This window comes from Haliaeetus albicilla, chromosome 14, assembly GCF_947461875.1.
Source record: "Haliaeetus albicilla chromosome 14, bHalAlb1.1, whole genome shotgun sequence".
Lineage (NCBI taxonomy): Eukaryota > Metazoa > Chordata > Aves > Accipitriformes > Accipitridae > Haliaeetus > Haliaeetus albicilla.
The window spans coordinates 3,993,001-4,015,952 of NC_091496.1; the positions used below are offsets into that span (position 1 = coordinate 3,993,001).

At 39.8% G+C, this 22,952-nt stretch overlaps 1 protein-coding gene across 3 annotated transcripts in view; it reads right to left on the reverse strand.

The window, feature by feature from the left end:
- Window positions 1-22,952, reverse strand: part of MKLN1 (muskelin 1) — a 106,724-nt gene that overhangs the window by 68,074 nt on the left and 15,698 nt on the right. The window contains exons 3-6 of one of the 3 annotated variants that reach the window (XM_069801539.1): window positions 16,479-16,621; window positions 14,970-15,058; window positions 8,695-8,804; window positions 4,560-4,752 (exon numbers count right to left, since the gene is read on the reverse strand). In XM_069801539.1, the coding sequence (XP_069657640.1) occupies window positions 4,560-4,752; window positions 8,695-8,804; window positions 14,970-15,058; window positions 16,479-16,621 (535 nt within the window). Of the gene's footprint in view, window positions 1-4,559; window positions 4,756-8,694; window positions 8,805-14,969; window positions 15,059-16,478; window positions 16,622-22,952 lie in introns of all 3 variants that reach the window. The other 2 variants (XM_069801540.1, XM_069801541.1) reach the window with 2 other exon arrangements.

A 22,952-nucleotide genomic window follows, 5' to 3' on the forward strand; every position in this document is an offset into this window, starting at 1 on the left:
TTAGATAGGATTACGAAAATCTATTCACTTCACTACCAATGGCTGAAAAAACTTCAGAGTGGCATTTAACCCATAATTTCTGGGTGTTGGGGTTTGGTTTTTTAAGATTTTTCTTGAACCAAAGAAAAATACCCAAAACACCTAAACAGACTGAGGGTTTTATAGTCACAAAAATCCTTCTAAAGAAAAGCTGAAGCAGAAAACAAAGATGACACCAGATAAAAATCCAGCCATTACTCCACAATTTCCTCAAGACATGGGAGCAACAAGGAAACACACAATTTTTTCCAGCCTCAAAGCTGTAATATTCTCTTGTACTTTCTTCTTAACAAATACAAAACAAGGTTTACCTTCAAATCCCTAGAATATATGCTGCTTCTACACAAACCCTACCACCAACTTACCCATAGGCTTTGGATCCCTAGCAAGCCTCTCCCCTCCATATATCCCAGTACTACAGAGCAGCAAGCCAGCGTCCATACTTTCTCAGAACCGAATCCAAACACATTTGATGGTAAAATTAAGGTATACATGTCTGTCTAGAGATTCCAGGAGACTGCAACTGCTCCTGTGCATCCCAAGCTTTGGGAGACATTTGAGCCTGCAGGCTGTGCATCACAACTTCTTGTTTGTCATCCAGGGCCAACTTGTCAACAGATAAAAACGTATCACATACTGACACAAGAACTGCCCAGAAGGAACACCTTGGTCCCCAGAACACTAAAATGAAACTAGCAGATCTTCAATCCATTTCAAGGAGCTTTCTATGTCTACAGTAGCTGCAAACAGTTCAACTAAATAATCTGCACTCCACATACTCTCTGTAGGAATATTAAGCAGATTTTTTCTTCAATAATATAGGCCATCTGAAAGCTATAGGAATGAATCCAAATGTGAAGCATTTGAACCAAGTCTGTGAACCAGCTGAGATTTAGGGAACCTTTTATTTTTGAGAGGAAGTCAGGCAGCTGCCAGAGTTTCCATTTGCCCATTTTCTAAGTGTAATGCACAAGTCAAAAGAATCTGCGGGAAAAGTGTGGCTGCCTGCCACTGAGCTCTCAAAAGAAATCATCTGGTGATGTGAGGTGGAAGACAGCGTTCATCATTAGCAATGCAAAAGAACAAGAGTTAGCTCTGCTAGCACTAATTCTTGACCACCTACTCTTTTTCTACATGACTAAGCCTATGGAAATAACCTGCGAGAGATGCATTGCATTTCACTTTTTAAATACCTACCACTGCAAATATTAGCCTCTACAGAAGACATTTTAGGCTGAACCGAGTATGCAGTATCTCTGTCAACCTCATTGCACTTGTTTGTTCCTTTAAGGCAATGAACTCTCAGATCAGCAAGAGGTCAGAAGTTCACATATTCATGTCCAGTCTGTTACAGAACAGTTTGCTCTTTGAACAATTTCAGGGATAATTTAAGGATCTGTATATCTCAATTAACTCTACACTTCAAGTACACTACATGGACCATACACAGGACTAAAGTTAATCTGCTTTTATTTGGAAAAACAACACATCAGAGAGGAGTTCAGTCGTAAGAACACCCACACCTTAGAGACTAAGCAGCAAGCTATAGAGACTTCACAACAAAGCTGCTAAGAAAATAAAATGGTAAAATGCTGGGTGCTAACAAGCCTCTTAAAAAAAGAGGATTTTGAGAGAGATACAGAACTGAGTAAAGACAGGTAACTGTGGAGGACCACAGGGAGCAGACGGTAGCAATACTATAGGACATGTTGAAGGCTGAAAACACGTATTCCCATCCTACAAGAAGAAGGACCCAGCTGTTAAATACCAGCTACATTCAACACCCTGACTTGACTATCATCTTGTACAACTCCAGACAAACTATTCCAGCTGCAGTTTCAGGTTTTCTGAGGCTATCCTCTCCCCCATCGTAGCCCGATCAGCTCCCTGACCTGGTTTGCCATGTGGCAGTACGAGCACTAGTGCCAGCAAACGAGGGGCCAGGGGACACACTGTCCTGAGTAAGGGCAGGATTGACCCAGTTAGTAAAAACCCGCAGTTGTGTCAGCTTAAAGCAAATATGAGATACAGCCTCAGTGTCTCGGGACAGATAGCACTTCTCTCCGAAGGGTGCTGGGAGGTGACAGAGCTTTAAATGGGTACAAAAGCTGAAGACAGCATAAAGAATTACAGAAGGATGGGGGAAGGAAGGTTAATATATTCAAAGACAAGCAAAATCATTAAGGATGAGCAACAGAGCAATGGGAGATGCATACACTGACATTTAACTTCAGCTAGCCAGGTGCCAGATTAAAAGGAAGCAATATAAACATCCTCATGCATATTATTCTGTCCCTCAGAAGCAGTGACAAAACTTAATGATGCTACTTGAAGACTCTCCTGCTAAGTTATCCACTACCTGTTACTAGAAATGCTTGCTTCTGTACTTGCTGGAACAGAAAAGGACTAATAAAACAAGCTACAACACATTTCCCTAGTTTGCTTAAGTGACACCAAGTTCCTCTGCCTCCAAAAAGGGACATGATTACAAGAACCAGGGAAGCAGGATTTTTCACATCAAATCTAACAAGCAGCAAGTGCCTGTTTGTCAGATGGTACAATACAAGACCTACAGTCTTCTAGCAGGCAAGTCCTTTGCCAGTACTTTCACACCTGGAAAAGCTGAGCACTGCAGACATCAACCCCACTCTCAACATACCAGGGGAAACAGAAACACCACCTCAGCTCAAGTCCTAGGCAAAAACTGCTGGATAGAATAAAAGCAGTACGTTCAGTATTAAGTAGTAGAAGAAATTAATATGTAACAGCTCAAAAAATGAGGCCACAAACACTCACTTCATTAGTGCCCAAGGAAAAAAAAAAAGTCCATTTCTGAGGGAACTTTTTCAGCACATTCTAGACTTCTAGAAAAATTCCATTCAAGAAATAGCTTCTACTACAGCCTGCAATGAAGTGGAAAGAGGACGGCCTCTAGGCACTGACAAGATTAAGCCACAGCCAAGGCAGGAGACCAACGCATTGATAAAATCATCACCATCAGCACATAGTACTCCTCTGGCTCTCAGCAGATCCTGCCTCACATTGGTGGGCTCATCAGCTCCCCCCAGACACTCATGTCTTTGAGAAACACTGCAAAGACAATAACAGCCAGCCACAGCTCCCTGCTGCTTTTTCATCCTGCAACCCGCCCTCGCCCTTAAGATTCAGGAGGAAGCTGCCAGTTGCAAAATGCCCCTGCATTGCAGGAAGCTGTTCATGCTCCCATCCCAGCCAACAACACTACATTGTCTCAGGAGGGCAGGCAACACTCAGGAGGGCGAGGATGAACACTGGCAATTCCACCTCAATGCTTGTAGCTGCTCAGGAAGCTCAACGCAGGGCAGAGCTCAGCTGTTCTATCTATATAGTCGAGAAACCTTGAGCCAAAACCCGTAGAAAGCCATTTACTGCAGTTTTTCATGACATGTTGCAATAAGCTCCCTAATGCTCTGCTTAGTTGAACAGCTTATTCACAAAAAGATTGTGGGTTTTCATGGAAGACAAACCTTGATTTGAAAGCTATCATTTCTATCATATCCTGAGAACCAGTTCCAACTTTAGTGGTACAAATCACACTGAAGGAGTCAAGCAGGTACACTGGCATCTACCCAAAAAGTATCACAAAATGACTGATTAGCACAGAATTAGGAAAAAAACATCTCTGGCGCCACACATCCATGAAATGGGTCCACTAAGCCCCTAACTACTGGCATCAGACACAAGGTTCTCTTCTTACGCCAGTACAAGTTTCCCATAAAGAGCGAAGCACTACACTCACAGCCAAGACCACCTCTGTTTATCAGACTGTGACCCAAAATCACTGCACAGGTCTTGGGAGACACTTAAGTGCAATATTCTGACTCTTTTTGTATCCCATTCTAACAAAAGAAGGTGCATCTCCCCCATTTTAGGGGTGGAGAGCTTCTAAGTTGAAAGCTTCCAAGTAGAGAATTAATAGTAGTTACAATGAAACCAGCTGCCAATGCCTGGCTCTGCAAGGGAAAACAGGCTCTGCCTCCAGTCACTGTGACTTCTACACCATTCTCCAAGGTCTATTTTCCCCACAAGCAAAGACAGCATTCTCATTCAAATACAGATAAAAACTGCTGAAACACCTACTAGGCGGTAAGCTCTAACCAGAAACCATGATGCAGATCACTACTGAGAACTCAGGTTTTATACTTCCCTGCTCACCACTCCAGTGACTTTTCTGATAGTTAAGCCCACCTTCAGCTTGCCAGCCACTTACATGAAGAACTTTTCTTTACCCGCTCAAGTGCACCACATTGCCATCTCCAGGGGAGACTCCAAAAGCAGCAGCAACAAGAGATTTCATGACTGAACTTTTAGACTTCATCATACACACACTCACAAGTCCAAAAGCCTACAGTACACCACACCAGATATGAAATAGTACATGGACTAGCCAATTCCACCACTAAGTACAACTACATTAAAAGCAGTAAGATTTCAATACTTTTTTTTTTAATTAACATAGCAGATCCCTCTGATTCTCTTACCATTGACAGCTTTTTCTATCAGTTCTTCACAAGCATCGAAGTCTCCCTTCAACACCAGTTTGTCATGCAGGTCTGTCAACATAGGGTGCTCCAGAGCAATCTTGGTTTTCTTCTGCAGCGACTCAAAAGCTTCAGTGTAGTTGTGCTGACGAAAATGCTTTAGGCAAAGGCGAATGGCTTCCTGTTCACGGTACTACTGGAACACAAGAAAACCTATGAGACATGTAGATTTTTCTTTTACCAGCACTGCTGGGGACTACCTGTGAACCTTCCTGGAGACAGAAGCAGGATCTCTTACACATGCTGCACATAAATTGCTCATGAGCTTACAGAGGAACACTATATGAAAGACATTAAAAGCTGTGCAGGCATTTACTTTCCAATAGTATAGAAATTATACAACTTGGTATCATCCAATTTAATAAGCATAGAAGAGAGTGCACAGTGTCCCAGATCTCTGGAGTGACCATTATTTCCCCCCCATCTGCTTGGCCCTGCTGTTCGAGGCCTACACGAAGTACAGAGCAGGAAAAAGCCTTCGCTATCAGCGTTACATAATTTGATTGTATGACTCTTACATAACAAAATAATTTAGAAGAGTAAGTAGGTCACAGCTTTTCTAGAAGCAGAAGAAAAAAAAAACCACAAGAATAGGAATACTTGCAATGACCACCGCTTCAGCAACAGAAAGGCAGAAGTCAAATCCTGCGGGTTCGCAAGGGTTTCGGATCAATGGCAGCAAGGATTTACAGGCATGCCAAAGTTCTACTTTCAAAATTTTCCTATGCATCTTGAAGCAGAACCCCTGCTTTCATACCGCAGATGAACCAAAGCTGCCCATTCCCACTCAGCTGTGGGAAGGCGTGAGAATGGCTAGAGAAACCCACGCTGGGTCAAACATCCAGGCACAGAAACATGAGGGAATAGTAAACTCATAGGAGCTACAGCTTGTGCTGTTAACCTATCAAATCATCCACTGCATTTTCAAAGCTGTTAACAATATGCATAAGTAACACAGATTTTTAAGTTGTTAAGTAGCAGAACCACTCATTTTAAATAGACTCTTCAAACCTAAGTTTTATGGCATTAAAGAAAAAAATAATCTCAATTTCCATCTTCAACACACATCTACTCTGGTAAAAAGCAAGTGTACCTTTAAGCATCTATAAGACTGATCAAATTACAGACAAAAGATTTTACTACTAAATGGACACCACTGCTAAAAGTGAAGTTCATAGTATTTAAATGAATAGAATCTTTCTGAAAACCTAGAACTAACACTGACATTCAACAAAAATTAGTGCTCTCAAAATAATGGCTCTATAGCAAGAATCTCATAAACCGAAGCAGCTAAAAAGAAACATGGCCATGTGCTATATTTTTAGTTCTTAATCCATCAGTATTTCACAGCTGCAAATAGCCAGAACTATGCATTTTTAGAAAATCAGTTCCCAGCCCACATGAAAAAGGCCAAGGACAAGTACTGATAAAAACGCAAGACTGTAGTAAAGGAATACTAAAGCTGAAAGAGTTTTACAGCACAACTAGAAAAAAAAACTTTTTTTTTCTTTCTAAGAGATACCCAAAACATTGTCTTTAAGCAAATATTCACTTACATCAGTCAAGGCCAAAACCACATTAGGTTCTTTGTTGCTCAAAGGGATAGTAAGCAAAAGGATAGCTGCACACCAGTAATAACCAGCTTCTGCACTTCCAGCTCCTCTAGTTTAGACATTAGACAAAATTCAGACTTGGTGTATTTCCATTGAGCCTCTCATGACTGATAAGCTTAGCTTATAAAACGTGAAATTACTGTTGAACGCAGGTTAGCCACTTGATGCAATATAAAAGTTTGTATTCAAGTGACACCATAGTAGTACTTCAGAAGTTAAATGTTAAAACTTTTTTTTTTATGCAAAAAGATGTATAAAAGTATATAAAAGGCTCCTTTTTAAAAGCTGTCATACAGGTTTAAAGAGATGACAACCCAAATAATAGCTTTGATCTGAAGCTGTAAATAATTCCTATGGTTAAAAATGTAACAAGATCATGAGTCTGAGATATTAACACTGTCAAATACACTAGCAGAATTAAAAATATTTAAGTGTTCATTATCAAAACCAAAAGTGATAGCCATCGATAAACTGCCACTTCTTAGTTGCTAAAGTATGCCCACTCTTCAGTAAAAGCAAAGTGGTTAAGGCTTTCAGGAGGCAGTAGGCTGAGCTGGTCAGCAAAGAGAAAGCAGTAGGGAGGGCACTGAGGAGCACGCTTGCTGCTTCGAGTCCTTATCTGTTACCCCCAACTCCACTCCCTTCAGGAAAGAGGTTTTGTTGGTTGAAGCACACACGACAAAAGGATGGGCAACTTCATGTAGAACCTTCTTCTCATCTGATGTCTCAGGCAGTAAAGAATTATTACATTTCAAAGCCTTTGAGACTTCCAAGAACATGCATGAGAATATTCACACCATCCCAAAGAACTGGAAGAAACAGGTCAACCCTTCTGCCTTTCCCCAAATATGGGTCAACACATATCCTCCTATGTGGATCCGGCAACAGCGGCCTCTCAGGACTGCGAGAGAGAACATCAGTGAGACATGCACTCATCACCAAAAACTTGGCAACTGATCCTAGTAGAGCCCAAACAATCATGACTAAGTCTCTGCCTCGCTGCTTTAGGGCTCTAAGCTTTAGAAGAACAATGCTGGCACCCCTTGAAGCAGCTGTCACTACATACATGCTGACCATGAGAAGTGTTGATTCCGTGGAATAAGATGGAACAAAACAGATGCTGACATCATCATCAAATGGCTCCTGACCAAAAAAATATAAAAATCAGAGCTTCCTAGTTGCAGCAACTGGTCAAAAAAGCCAGTGAGACCACCATGTGCAGAGGCAGCAGAAAGAAAACAGAAAACCATCAGCAGCCTCTGTCAACCAGACTTTTCAGAACTGGACATCAGTAATCAGCAGACAACCACAGTATCACTTTAGTCATAAAGCAGCTACAGACAACTTCCACTGTGACTGTTAGTACTGTTCTTAAATCCTCCATGAAGAAGGTTGTGGTGTTGGTATAAACACGTATGAGCCAGATAGCATGGCCACAAGGTTTCTTTACCACACTGGCAGCACCATAAACTGGTGAAGGAGTCTTACTATTACCACACACAATCTTTATCCCCCTTTAAGTTTTTCCTTCTGGAAGCACAGATATACTGTTCCACTACTCAGTCTTATTCAGCTGGGAAAGATGTCTTCTCTGCAACACAATATGAATTTCATTAATTGTTCCAGAAGATCTATGCATAAAAAGCAGCAACAAAATGAATTCTGGTTGTCAATGTGCACTTCCCTCCCACAGAAGAGGCATCCGTTGTACTCAAATACAGTTTATACAAATAATGTTTAGAACTCTTTGAACTTTCTGTCTATCAGAGTGACAAATGGCATATCTCACAGTCCAGTGGCATCAGCTCCCTTCTGTTCCAGAGTACTCGGCAAAAAGACAGTAAGAGGGAAACATCAGAGGTGCAAGGAGCAGCAACAGGAAAGACACCAACATGGATTCTCTTTAGAACAAGCTCATTTTTATACCCTTTAACAAAAGTTGCATATATAACCCAAAAGGCTCTAGGCTCACATATAGCTCTACAGAAAGACTGGTATGGTAAAAGAATGACTAATCAAAAGGCAAGTAGAGGGAGAAATGAAATCTGGTTTTGTTAAGTTCATTTCCCTTCCAGTACAAATACGATTTTACTAATACTGTCCTGTTTGACTCAGTGTTCCTTTCTTTTATATTTTTCTTGTGATGTCTACATAGCAGGCTTTTTCTTGTAGGGTTTTTTGGGTGGGGGTTTGTTTGTTGGGTTTTTTTTAGTGGTGGTGGCTTGGGGTTTTTGGGGGGGTCTCTTGTCTTTTTTTTTTTTAAAGAGACCAAGCAGATAACAATTCAAAAAGATTCACTTGAGTCAAAGTCAGCCATGTGGTTTGCGTTTTAACTGTGTGTGTTTGTTGTTTTAATAGCTGATATTCAAGGAATGAAAAGGTCACGTAATTCCAGTAAGAGAAGTTTCACAAGATTTTTGAGACTACAAATCTTCAAACAGACATCTAAAATGCAGGCCTACCTTGCTGTACCAGTTGAGGCACGGTTGGACCACATCTGGATCATCAATGCCATTAAGTTCAACATACCAGATACTAAAATTGAAGCTAGGTCCCCAGGATAAGAGTGGAACTGGAGAAGAAAGGAAAAGGAGAAAAAGGATGCATAAACATCTAACAACCACTGCATTAGTCTCATCAGGCTATACATAGTACTATTTCAACAGAATACATTTAAAAGGTTACAGAAAATTCAGTATTTCTGATTTGACATAAGTTCTAGTTCATTTAAGTAAGCTTAGGAAAATTACCAAATAAGTCACGTTTAAAGTTGTCGTTTAAAGTAACCTGTGCCGAGCAACATTAACACAGCAGATCATTACAAAGCAGAAGCTTGCTTTAAGCAAAAGAGCAAAAATACTATCATTTAAAACAGCTCAAAGAGGCAACAAGCTTTGACATGGATGGGAATCACGAGCATACCAGCGACAGTATTTGCTCCTCACAGTACATTTATTTCCACATTTGTCAGCAACAATTATTTTCCCTAATGGTGAAGACAAGAAGCTTGGGTATTTTAAATTTTACAAAATTAGTAACGTCTGCAAGTTGTGGAGGAGGGAGGGAGGGAAAACTGTCAGTTTCCATTTTAAAAACTGTATCTAATTTTTTTTTTTAAAGCTTAAATCTGTGCAGCTTTTTGGATAATACTGTTTTATCTGCATATTGGTACAAACACACTTAAAATATTAAATGACCCGTGAAACACAATGCAGCCTCTCACCTAAGGCTTCTCTACTACTCTGTGTTAACATCTATGGTCTTGCACTGATCTATTGATTAATCTTCAAGTTAAGACTTGGTTCTGCTTTTTGAAGCAATTCCAACTCCCGGAAAACTTTTGTGTGAACTCTGACTCCTTAGAATTGCAGTGAAATCAAGTGGTTTCATTTCAAATACTTTTGTTTCCTTTTTATTTGACCGTAACTGATAAACAGGAAAAGATAGTATTAGAGATGAATGAGTAGTTACCAGCAACAGCATGGAGTCCAATACTTCCTCCCTTCCACAGAAACTATTTTTGCCACAGAGAAATTGCTTGTTGTCTTTCAAACCAATATGAAATACCACTGAGATTAACTTGTTGAACTAAAAGTTTTCTGACGTACTCCTTGAGGGAATAAAACCTAAAATTTGTCTTAAAGTTATTCCTGATCTCTTAAAGGTTCTTAAGTATTTATACTTCAAACAAGCTAGATCTATTATTTTCTGCAATGTGTTTGGGCGCAAAGCATATGTTCAAACACATGATTTTCTAAATTTTAAAGGGTGTTTCTACAAAACTATTGCTAAAGACTTATGACAACTTCTGGGAACAGTCACCAAGAGAAGAGATTTTTAGAAAAGATCCAAAGAGACTTGGAATATTCAATTCTTAACTGATTTTAATATCCATAAGTAGGCACTTTGTACATTACAGCTCTCAAATCATCCTGTTCAGTTTCTTTCTACTTGACTGTTTAGCATACAAAGTGAGATGCTTTCAGAGCAGTTTCCAGTAGTGACATGTTTGTGGACACAGGACAGTGAACTGCTCAGAAAAACTAAGAGCTGCCTGTCTTGCATCCACATTGCACACATTGCATACACTCTGCCCAAGAAACTTCTGTCTTGCTTAGTTTTGTCCTCTGCACAAGGTGAGTGTTGCCAATATGGTACCTTAACACCCTAAAATATTACTACTTTTACATCCAAGTACACAGATAAATTTAATCCCGGATATCCCACCTATTAAGGCAGCAGACTAACAAAATACCACCTGTAAGGCTACCACCATTGATCTGTCTTCAGACCTGAATGCATAGATCCAGACCAAACCGAAGTTAAATTTGGTATTTGCTCAGCTGTAACGAATCAAAGTCTATCTATCAGCTTATTGCACTGAAACACTGAACCAAACCACAGACCACCTCAAATGGACCAAGACCATACATTTTCTGATGACGAACCTGAGGCCAACTTCCTAACGCCAAGTTTACTGGGTAAAAAGCAAAACGCACGTATTACCACCTTCTCACCTCATTCCAGAAAAAACACAGATGTATCCACCTCTATTTCTTTTCAACAGTTTCTCTCAGAACTTATATGAGCTTCTCCCAGAAAAATTTAACAATTCACCCTCTTATCTTGGTAGCCAACTACAGCACAAAAGACATTATGGGGATGTGCATAAGAATCCTGGGTAGCTATCAACACAAAAAAAATGCAAAGCCATCAACTTGCTAACACTTCCCATCCCCCCAGTTAACTCAGAGCTTTCAACAGTCTTGTTTATAAGAAGGAAACAAAACACCAGAAATGCTGATTTTTAAGATCAAGATTTTCATGGTGCAATCATCAACTTCAAGGAAAGCACAGACTTTTAAGTTGTATAGGGAATGCAAAGTAAATGCTTCCCCAGTGCTGCACAGACAGAGAAAATCGAAGCTGATCTTTTTAAACTACTCCACAGGAGTAGGAAAAGAAAGAAAGCAGAAGGGTTGAAACTGTAATGTCATTTCTATTCCAGTTAGAAAAGATCAAGCTGGATCATCTCCCCATTTTTGAACCTCTTCCCTGGCTCCCAGGCTACACGAAGGAGACACCTCTCGTCCTTTCCTCTGCCCTCTCCTTTTTGAGGCCTCCATAGGTGTGCATAGCTCTTTAGACAAATCTCCTTTTAAAGCAGCCACAATCTAACCTAGACCTGGAAGAAGGAGACACTAAGTGCAGCAAGGAAGTAGCAACAGTCATACAAACAGCAATAAGCATTACTTGTCAGTGTGACACACAAATCCCATTTTTATTTTTGCACAAAGTTTGGAGGCAGCAGCAGTCTAGGATCCTGGGTGCAACTCATTCTTTTCTCACATCTCCCAAGGGCTGGTTTTTATTTGTCCTTCCCTTCACCCACTTCAGATTTCACACTGCAGCCTAGGCAGAGACAAACCTACTAAAGCCTCTGCAAGAGCTAAGAAATGTCCCCCTCTAAAAATCAGTGAATACCATGGCCTGCAATACAGTTGTAGAGACCGCACTTTGTGCTATCCACTCTTTGCTACTTTGCTTTTTTCCCCACACACACCTTGGAGATGGAAATAAACGACAATTAAAGGTGTTGAACCTGAAGCCTAAAGCTACAGTATTCCTCCAGTTTTTACCACGGAGCCACCTCAGCATGGTTTTTTGCTGCATGTACTACAGCAATCCATCCTGAAACACACATAACTGTTCAGACTAGTTGAACTGTTACTCTACAGTAAGAGGTGCCCAGCAGAGGAAAAAAAAATAATAATAAAAAAATCAATATGCCTTTAACAGAAATGGAAGGTATTTAAGTCACTTAAACAGTTCTTTAACCACACAAGGATGATTTTAGTGGATATTTCTCAATAATCGGAAGGTATGCCTAGACAAGGACTGCAACCCTGTATGCTAGAGAGGACAGCAGCAGAGGCATTAAACACAGTACAGTAATTTCAAATACTTCTCTCAAGCTAATTTCCTTATGCCATATCTACAGGCAGTAGACACACAAACAGTGTACGTTTGTAAAAATGCAGGAAACATCCATAAAGAAAGTATTGCTCTTTTCTATTACACCAAAGCTTAAAAATCTTGAAGCCTAGTTAGTAACTCCCATGCTAGTAATGAACTGGCATGAGAATTACACCCGGCACTTCTTCAAGCTCTTTCATGGCAATCACTCTTTATACCACCTTCTGCTTTCAAGGACACAGTACAAAGAAAAATCTCTACTTGGAGTAACCACAAAAACAGAGCCAGAAACAAAGCTTACAGACATTAAAAAGATTGTTCTTCAATATCTAGTCCAGATAAATATCATCTTCCTCCTCCCAAGTTCTTCAGTGAGGTGCTACATTAAACGTAAAAATCACTTATCAAGTAGGTCAAAAGCCTGCACAACTGGGCATTTCAGTGCTAAGAAACTGCAGTCGAACTAATTAAATCAAAAGAAGTGCAAGTCTTTTCTTGACAAAAGGAGAAAAGTTATTTTTTCTGCTTTCTATGGTCTGAAAATTCCTCTAACACATGAGCAATGGAAGCTGTAGAACGTATTTTCCCCTCTCACAGATCTACCCATGTCATGTTCCTCCTGCCCTGTCCGTGCATATAAAGCTCACTGTTGTGTTATTAACAGTGGTGTATAGGTCAGTATGCTTATCTGCAGAATTATAAAGTAAATGCCTGATACAAGTCGCTGCTGAACTAATGCCTTCCCCAAAGACACAAACCTCACTGATAGCAGTAACTTTTGTGGTGTCAGTCTCTGAGAGTCCAAAAGGGCAGATTTTGGCCTCATGTTTACTGGCAGCATTACAAGGAACACAGCACGGTATTTCGAATTTTGAGTTACTTTGGCTAGCAGCTTGGAAATTTTAACAAACTGAAAACATATTCAAGCTGTGAATCTGAAAAATAACAGAATTTCGTAACATCATTTTGCAGTTGTTTCACAGCAAAAAACACACTCACAACTTCATAAACAAAATGACGCTAGCCATCAACTAGAGGTTTTAATACATTTTGATGAAGAGATCATTTTAATTTCTGTCCTAGCATAGGAATTTCTTCATAGAAGATAGCTTCAAAAAACAAAAGGTATAGATGTAGCTAAAAGGAAAACTCATCTCAAGCCATAACTAGTGAGCAAGTGACAGTTAAATACAAATCTAATACTAATGTATATAACACAGAATGCTTATTGCTACGTAAGGAACCCATCCCAACAAAACAAGCCACATAACTATTAATACTACTCATGTCATGTCAGAGAGAAAATCCTGGTAGTAGAAATTAATCAGCATTTCACTTTCCTAACAAGTTTCAACTTACTGCCTCATTTCATAACCTCAGAACACATTTTGCTGGAATATAATTTACACATCCAAAGAAGTAGCTAGTAATCTTTCCATTTACCCCTTTAAGCCCTCCAGTAACTACCTGCTGTTTTTTAGCCGCTGAAAAATAACACTTCCCAAAAACCTAATGCAGGAAGCATCAGAATACATTAAAAAAAAAAAAAAAAAAAATCGATTTAACTTTCCTGATGTAGTCAACCTTTAACTCTTAACTATTCTTCTGCTCCTCTTGAGGTTTCCTAAAGCCAAGTGTTACAGAGGCTTCCAAAAATAGCAGCCAAAACCAAATCCAATGAACAACCAATTTCTCTACTTCTCTAAGAATGGGAAATACCACTGTTTATGGCACACAAGTAAGTTGATTCCCAGCCTGAAGCTTTCAATTCCTCAGGCAAATGTGAGAGGAGATTCAGAAAGCTGTGTAGAAGACACTAGAGCAAAGGGCTCCAAGGGGAGCCCCTACACAGCCACTATCATCCAAGTCTTGGCAAAGGAATTGCCCAACACTTCAAAACCCTCCTAAGTGCATCTAAATTAATCAACAGGATCTTATCTCATTTTTCAGCAATTACCTCCTTGCTCTATTTTTAACCTTAAACAGCTAGTTTAAAACCAGTAATTCTTTTACTATCTCAGTAGGTAGGAAGGGTAGATAAATTTACTGAGCTATGAAAAGCTGAAAGGCTCTAAAGTCTTGGATTAAATCCAGGAAGTATCACTGACATCCACTGTAAGACACTTGTTCTCTCTGACCTGCATGAAGCAAGGAAGAGAGATCCTCACCTGCTCCCATCACAAGTCACAATAACCAGTCTTCATTAGCATCCCCATTAGCAAGCTTCACCAGAGAAACAAGACTAGGCATCACAGGTTATAATTCTTCTTTGCCCCCGGATGTCATCTTTAGCCAGAAATGAGACATGATTAGAGTAGCAGGAAGAGAACAAGAAAGGCTTCTGCTGTTGCTCTATGTGTTGTGAGCATGTTTGAGAACAAGACTTCAACCTTTTTCAAACTCTAGGGTTGTCAATGCTGAAACTTTTACCAGTATTTAGCTTAATGATTTTTTTTTAAAGCTCTGCATCGCAATTTATAGTAGGACAGTAAGCAGCTTCTCCAGCAATTAGTTGACTCAGCAACTGTATTTCTGAAAATTACTGTATTTCACTTTCATTCCCCAGGATTTAAATTAGGAAGCTATTATTTCTCAGTAGCAGGACTTCACTGTGTTCCAATCTAACCAGCCTAAAAGATCATGAAATGGAACAGCTATTGTGGATACTTTGCCTGAGTACAATGAAGTCACAAGTGCCAAGACTGGCACAAGTATAAGAAGAGATTATTTTCTACTCAGAATGCTGAAAAAATGCATTTACCTATCTTAATGAATCGACAGGGGAACATCTGTTCATCAATTTTATGCTTCAAGGTGAATGTTTCTTTGTTATAATCATTCTTTAAGCCACTGTGGGAAAAAATAAATAAGGTTACTAAATCTTACCTTGTATTTTAGGACTAGCTAATAAACGCAATCTAGGTCATGCCTGAAATGCGAAGCTTGTTTCATATTACTATGAATCATAAGTACGCATGCTGGACCAACGCCTGGACTGCTATCCACCATCTTATATCTCCCTGGGAGGCAGAACTGGCTAGGGGTTTCAGGAGGGAACTGACATTGGATCAGTGCTGCTCATCTGCACCTATAACCCTCTGACTTCAGCAAGTGATCTGCCTGAACCACACTTTTCCATTTTCAAGAGGGAGGTGGACCAGCTCTCAGAATTATCACACTGCCAAAGTGCTTTGTGATCCATTTATGGGCATTACTTTATAAAAATATCAAATATTTAGTATAATTTATCAAAACTCTTAAGTCCATTTTTACTGAAGATGCAAGTACAGGTCCCAAAATAAGGATTTTTATTAAACTTCAGTGCAAGTGAAATGGCATTAGATATCAATAATTACTATGCTACTAAGACCTCTTCCCCCCTAATTCTAGCAGCAATAAAGTCAAATTGCAAGACTAGTCTATCTAAAGAGGGCAAAAGGGTGAGAAGGGTTGTGGCTGGTTTCTATATGGTCCTGAAGGACACCTGCAACAAAGAACTTCCCATGTTTCTCCATGGCTATTCTGCTTGACTACAGATGACGTACACCCATACATTCCCCAGAGGTGGGCTTTCCTTCTGTAGGCCTCCAAAAGACTAGTTCTTGCTACTCATTTCTCTTGTACTCCTAGATACCTAAATTATCATTTCCCTTTCTGAAACAGAAGACTCCTTAAAAGGCCCTTGCAAATTTACAATGGCAACTACTCAGAAGTTCTAAATAGCTTGAATAGCCAAAAGGCTCTTTCTTTAGTCCCTATCAGCACAACTACCAAATCAAACTAAACAAAGGAAATCACGGATTTTCCATTTGCTTATTTGATTTATTTACCCATTCAGGAAAAGGCAGAGCAGCTGACTAGTTCAGACCTTTACAGCTGCAACAAGATTCTTGACATAGGCAGGTTACTTGGGCTTTTAAAAGCTACTGTAAGTTACCCACACCTGGGGACTCATTTCTCTTGTGCCTCAAGCACACAGAAGAAAGGAATCACAATCCAGCAACACAGCACCCTGCTCTCAGCTCTTCCAAATCTCGAAGAGTTCACTCTCCACAAATCCTCTGTGGTTAGAGCAGAATAAGGAAGGCTTCCTGGAGCAAGTGTTGGGATTGCTGCTCTCTGACCTAACCATAAACACAAGGGCAGCTAATTGCAGGATCACAACCACAACTCTATTACACTGTTAGCCACGTGTCTGCTTGGGAGTGAAGGGGAACAGCATTTTGGTCCAGCCTTTATGATTACCATAGCTGATGAAATCACATCTTACCTGGATAAGAGATCTGTCATGTTTTCCTCATTCATCCCACCAAAGACTTTAAACTTCTTTAAGTTGCAGACATGCGTTTTCTCGTATTTGCCAAACGTGATGCTCTGGACTATGGCAGGTCTTTCAAGTTTCAGAATCAAATACTGCAGAAGAATGAACAGTGAATTTTAGTATTAAAGCCAAGGCTGCAAAACACACGAAAGGATAAGCATTACAGCCTTCAAAAATTCAGTTTACAAAGCCAGAGAATGAAAGTTAAGATGATCTCTCCCCATTATTATATTTTCTCCTTTGTTCCTGGAATGAAGCAAAGGGTTTTTAGGAATATTACTTTAAAAGCAGTTTATCCAGGAAAAAGATTTGGTCAAACTACCTATTCCTAGCATTTCTATTCAGGGCTTACATATATTCCTTCAAGCTGGATGCAAGACTTCCTGAAATCTGGCAAATAGGATCAAACTACGGAGAGTGATGATTCAAACGCCCACTACAGCCTGAAATGAAACCTAAACTGAATACACAATTAGATAAATACAGTATGTTCCACATGCTAAGAGAACATCCAATTACTTTTCCTCTCTGGGCTGACACTATTTAACCACTGAACACAGACTAAGTTTGATGTGTGGCTAGCATAGGAACCAACTGCTTATTAACCGTACCAAATAAAACCAAGCCACTTAACTGACAATAAAGGGGCTTTACACATAAAACAATGAAAATGTTCTCCCTTGTGAACATTTGCTCCCCCCTTACACAGATGTCCACCCCACAGTATATGAATAGTCAGATTATTTATATTCAGGCCCCAGCTACCAGCTTCACCAGCACCGCTGGAAGAAAAGATCTGTTCCACTGGAAAAGCATATGCAAAGAAGCACTTGCACCATTCATCAGGGACCATCAAGCACCAAGTTTATTTAACCTTCCCCTACAAAACAGGTCTTGGAGGGAGCCTGGAGACATCCTGTTTTGCAGAATACGTCAAGTTTTATACCTGAAAACAATGTGTTTAGTTCTCTTCCTTAACTTCTCAGAAATAAGCAGTACACAACAGAGAAACGAGACAAAGTGCAGAATCGCAATTACTCATCATGCTGGATTTTGTTACAAAACCCTGTGATCAAGGCTACAGTACAAGCAGAGCAGTAAGGCGTTGTACGACACCTCCCACTGCAGGCCCTGCTGGTGGCCCTTTCCTTCAAGAAGGAGCACTGCCAAACCAGACATGACGCAGTATCTTGAGTCTTTCATCGACATCAAGTATTTGCATGCATTTGGCTGTTTTCTATGGTTCCCGAGTAGAGACTAGTATCTCCCTATAAAGTGCCATGGGCATCACTCTGCTTGTGCTAAACAGCTCCATCAGTAGGACAATCTTACCCTAGAAGGGTATCTTTTGGGTGAGAAGCAGAACAAATTTTGCCATCAATTTCATTTTCAGTCTGTCACGGCCCTATAAAACAACTAATACTCAATCTAGCAGCAGTACTGACATCGTTCTAGAGACCATCAGGATAAGTGTCTGATTTCAATGGCTGGTTCTCACTACATTTACAAAAAACTTAGCTTAAAAGAAATACTTGTACATATACTGGTCACAGATGATAACGCAGACTGGATAGGTGCCTAATAGAATAAGGAAGATTTACTGCCAAAGATGTTTCCAGTGACTCAAAATTTTTCAGAATTAAGAAAATAAACGAGTATCAGCACTGCTAGGGTACAACAGAAAAGTGCTTTGGTGCCTTTCCAGATTTTATTTTTTTGATGAAAAATTTCTAGTTTTGTGAACACCGTCCACCTGAATGTCAGAACCCACTGTTAGTTTAACTAGCAGTAAGCCATGCTTTTGTCTCGAAGTACTTCCCAAACTTCAGAAAAAACAAAATTCTATACAGAAAACAGCTTTTTCTAAAGCAGAGAAAAGGAAGGTATGAGCAAAAGGATGGTCCTGTAATGAGCAAGGCAGTACTTGATACATGGCACAGCCCACTGCCAAAATTCCCGTGCAGAACAGACAGTACACAACAACATCTAAGAACTCCTCCTACATCATCATATCTTCCCTGCAGATTTCTCCCGAAGCTGAGAAAGTGAAGCTAGCACTACCAGCATCAGCAACTGCAATTCTTAATCTTGCTTGAAATCACAAACCTAATGCTTGGGTCATGAAGACATACTTTCTCAAGTACCACACAAGATTTGCAAAAGCTTGGCACAAACATCATCCTGCATTATTCAATTCTTACCCTAAATGAAGGGAGAGAAAACCAGGACTGCAGTTAAATCCTTTATCCTGGCATACATGCCTAGAAGGGAGCAAGGTATGGCAATTACTCCACATGGCTATCAGTCATTTCTTAAACCTACAGACAGAGGGAACTCTGCAGCCCTCCTTCCTGCTTCCACATATCCCATCACCTGCCAAGTCAGGCAGACCTTACAGAAAATATAAGCACAAAAGCTAAACACAACCTTTTTGTGATTTTATCTGCTGACTGATATGGAAACAAAAGACAGGTTTGCTTTAAAGCCCGTGGCCCAATACCTGTACATACATATGCATTTTTATATTTTTTTAATACCTATACACAGACACATATAAAAAGATATACATAGATGTACTTTTTGTGTTTATACACAAACATACACACTGCTGCCACCGCAGGAACCAGCTACAAATCCCACTGATATTGAAAAAATACATTGCCTCAAGAGCCACAAACAGCTGGCTGCATGGATATTTTTGGACTGCTACCAGGATTTTAGATGTGACAGACTATTCTGTAACTTTGAAAGATGCGATAGAAGTGTGCATAAGATTAAGTCATTTATTCAACCTGGAGAGAACAAGTCTATGATATTTCAGACAAATACATATACAAAGATATTTGACACTTTTCCATCCTATTGCTCTAAGCAACATCAGGACATTTAATGTCCAAGTATTCATGAAGTATTCCAAAAATCCAAATTATAAACTGAAGTGTTTGTTCATTAGAAGCATGGCACACAGACATTAATTGGTGCAACTGCGCAAAAACCTCAGCCTAATTGTTAAGCCTCAAATTACAACACTTACAAAAAAAAGCTACAAAACATTAGAAGAGTAAAACTTCTGCTTTATGATTAAATATATTTGTAAGTGAAGACGCACAAAGAGCAGAGTAGAGGAAGTAATGTATGGAACTTCAGCACCTCAACAGCTTGTTATGGTACACCCAAAAAAAAAAAAAAAAGGCAAATCCAGCCCTGTCACACCAGGAGCTGCAGCAAATTCCAAACTTTTTTGAAGCTCTGGTCTCTGCTACCATTTGATAACAACCATATGTATGCTTCTGCATCACACAACTTTATTAATGTACTTTAAATTAGTTCCTGATACAATCTACACAGCAGGATGGAAATCAAGAGAGGAAAACTGGTCTTCTCAGATGCAAAACTGAAACCAATTGTTTGGACAGTGTCACTAACTTTATACATATGCTCTTCAACTGTTCAAAATTTATATCTCCACATCAAATACACTGGATGAGATTCCAAACTGCACTATGCAAGCTGCCTGTATAGTTGGAGTCCCACTGTACTTCATTAATTTCTTTCTCTTTAACCATTTCTGCTCAAGCATTTTTTTTATTAGGGAGTAGTGAAACTTGTATTGCATGTGAAAATAAAAACACAAAATAACAGGAGGTGCCCCTGTCCACTGCACAAACCTACCCGTTGCTTTTGCAATTAAGCTCGTGACTAAATAAAAATCTATCCTTTTGTTCTATGCATTATTAATCAAGCCACTGCAGGGAATTAATTGTTCTTCTGCACACAGTCTTCCAAGTCAGGCCATCGCTGGAGCCATCAGGATGAGCATTGATGACATGGCCAAGGTCTTCAGCATTACCAGCCTTATTGCTTCACACTTCCTATGTAAGCCTAGAACTAGTTTAAAAATAGAACGATCAGCCCTGTTCTGCCTGAATAGGCTACTACATAACAAGTTTGTTATTGAATATATAATTTCTGGGTCATTCTATTTCAAGACTCAAGAAAGATATCTAGTTTAATAAACAGAAAAACAGCTGTCATATGTATTTCCTTTCACTGGCACTCATTCATAACCAACTGGTGGCTTTCATGGCCACAAGAATTATTTAACTCTACCATACCCATAAAGCGAGGAAACCCTTTACTAAATATAGTCACATGGCAGCATTTCAAGTGCCTAGACTTCCACTTTCATTTTCTTTCCCTTTTGAAAAAGGTTTAATACAGACTCCAGCTCATTTACTGCAACGTATGGATCTCTGTTGAGCTACTGAACGCGTTCTCAGATTTTTACCTATGTTCTTCTGATTCATGCTCATCCTAGCAAGAGGAATACTCTGAAAGAAAAGGTTCCTGGAGAGGTTTTGTTTCACTCAACAAGGGAAGGGAATAAATCAATGTTTAAGGACTCACTCATATTTTCACCTCAAAGCCAGCAGAGGACCACCACCTCAGCACAGAGTTACTAAACCCTTACATTACAGTGAGACACGCTGATGAGACAAACACTAGCGATTAGGGCTGCAGAACTTATTAAAATCTCATGGCACATTCCAGTGAGCATGACTGACATTAGTCCTTGTGTTGTGTCTTAGCCCTAGTTTCAGCTAACAAAGTTGGAAACAAGGAAAGCTTTATTTTACAGAGTTTTAGTTCACTTCCTATCCTGGACTATTATGGCCACCCACACATTTTAACAAGTACGTCACTGCCAAAGCGACCAATTTTCAAATGAAGTGATGCCAACACACAAGCCATAAAATGCTTTGCAACTTCATTTTCCATAGAATACATGATGTTATTCTGGGGATTTAAAGTCATGTGTATATATCTTCATTTTTTTGAATATGAAATACCTAAATTGTAACATAAAGCAACAAACTTCCCCCCCCCCCGACTTCTCTCCTCACCACACTTACAATTCAGTCACCCACTGTCTCAACTGAAGTTTTTCAAGCTAAGAATATGCCTTAAGAACTTCAGCCATCTGCAAGAACGAGGAAGCAGAAAACCTGTATAAAAGTTTTACCTGCATTAAAATGTGGCAGTCTTTCAATGGGCAAGGTGCGAGAACTAGCTATTTTGAGCAAAGTGCAACCAAATCTGAAGTTCTTTTGTCAAGTATGAGACAACACAATTTGGAACTGTTTCTCTCTGCATACACAGAAATAACAAAAGCAGCATTCTTTGCACACAGGCCTCTTCTGACAATTTTAATTCCCTATTCCCTCTTTCCAGTTAATTTTTCAACAGAGAAGTTACACTGTAAAAAATGCTTTACATGAATAATTAAACAATCAAGTTAGAAGCATGAGAATTAGCTGAAGTACATATTAGAGACACTGCAAACAGATCATCTCTCTCACTCAGCACTCAGGATTCGGCTTGTGGAATACACGAGCAACTACGCAGCATTTTATATTGTCACTATTGGATACAGGGATTCCAGTAAGAGGAATCCAGCAGGATGGCTTTTTCCACTTAGGCAGCCAGGTTTTCTGTTGGTTTTGTCTTTAAATAACACAGAATAAAACTGAAATACTGTCTTGCCAATCTCAGTTGCCACTACGAAGACTAACTTTTTCTAAGTCAGATCAAAGGACCTCAAATCTGGATACCTCATATATAAGAGAGATAAGTATGAGAGAGGGATGGACAGGGGGTGCGGGGCGGGGGGGTGTGAGAGACAGCACAAGGGGTACAACAGAGGGAGATGTGCGAGGGAAAGGGGGGCAGAGGTGTGTGAGGAAGGGGAGGTAAGAGGGAATGCAGGGTGTGTATGAGGGAGAGGTGAGAGAGAGAGAGAGAGAGTGTGTGTGATACGAGATAAGAGAGAGAGATGAGGTAGATGCAAGGTAGCAAGAGGTAGATTTGTGACGTTAATTCATTTCTCCCCTACCAAAAAGTTTGGTTTAAGTGACTTCCTTAGCATGCAGGATTCAACAGTTCTGCAACAGCATCTTAATTCAGGTCATGATCAATACATATAAAATTGTTGGAAGACATCTCTTTAACAAGCTCATGTGGTTTATACAGAAGTCTGCCACTAATTATTCCCTGCTTAAGCTACATGCCTGAATATAACTTGTATCACTGCTTGCCAGCTTTAAGCACAGGTTGGGAATATTCTAAAGCACCTAGTTACAAGAGATGTATTCCCATTCCAGAATCAGGTTTTTAAAAGCACGAAATATTCAGGATGGCTCAGAAAATGAAAGAGCAACTTTTAGCAACAACTAAGTGCACCTCAGGTGAAAAACCCTGCCCAAAGCTACACCACAAGCCAACCTTGCTTTGTGACCAAGACAGCCCTAAGAAAAACACGTGCTTCCTGCATGAAAGGAAGTAAAGGATGGCACAGACTGGTATACAATATATGCTCTATACCCATTACCCAGCAACTGATAGTTCCTAGATAGACTAAAAGTG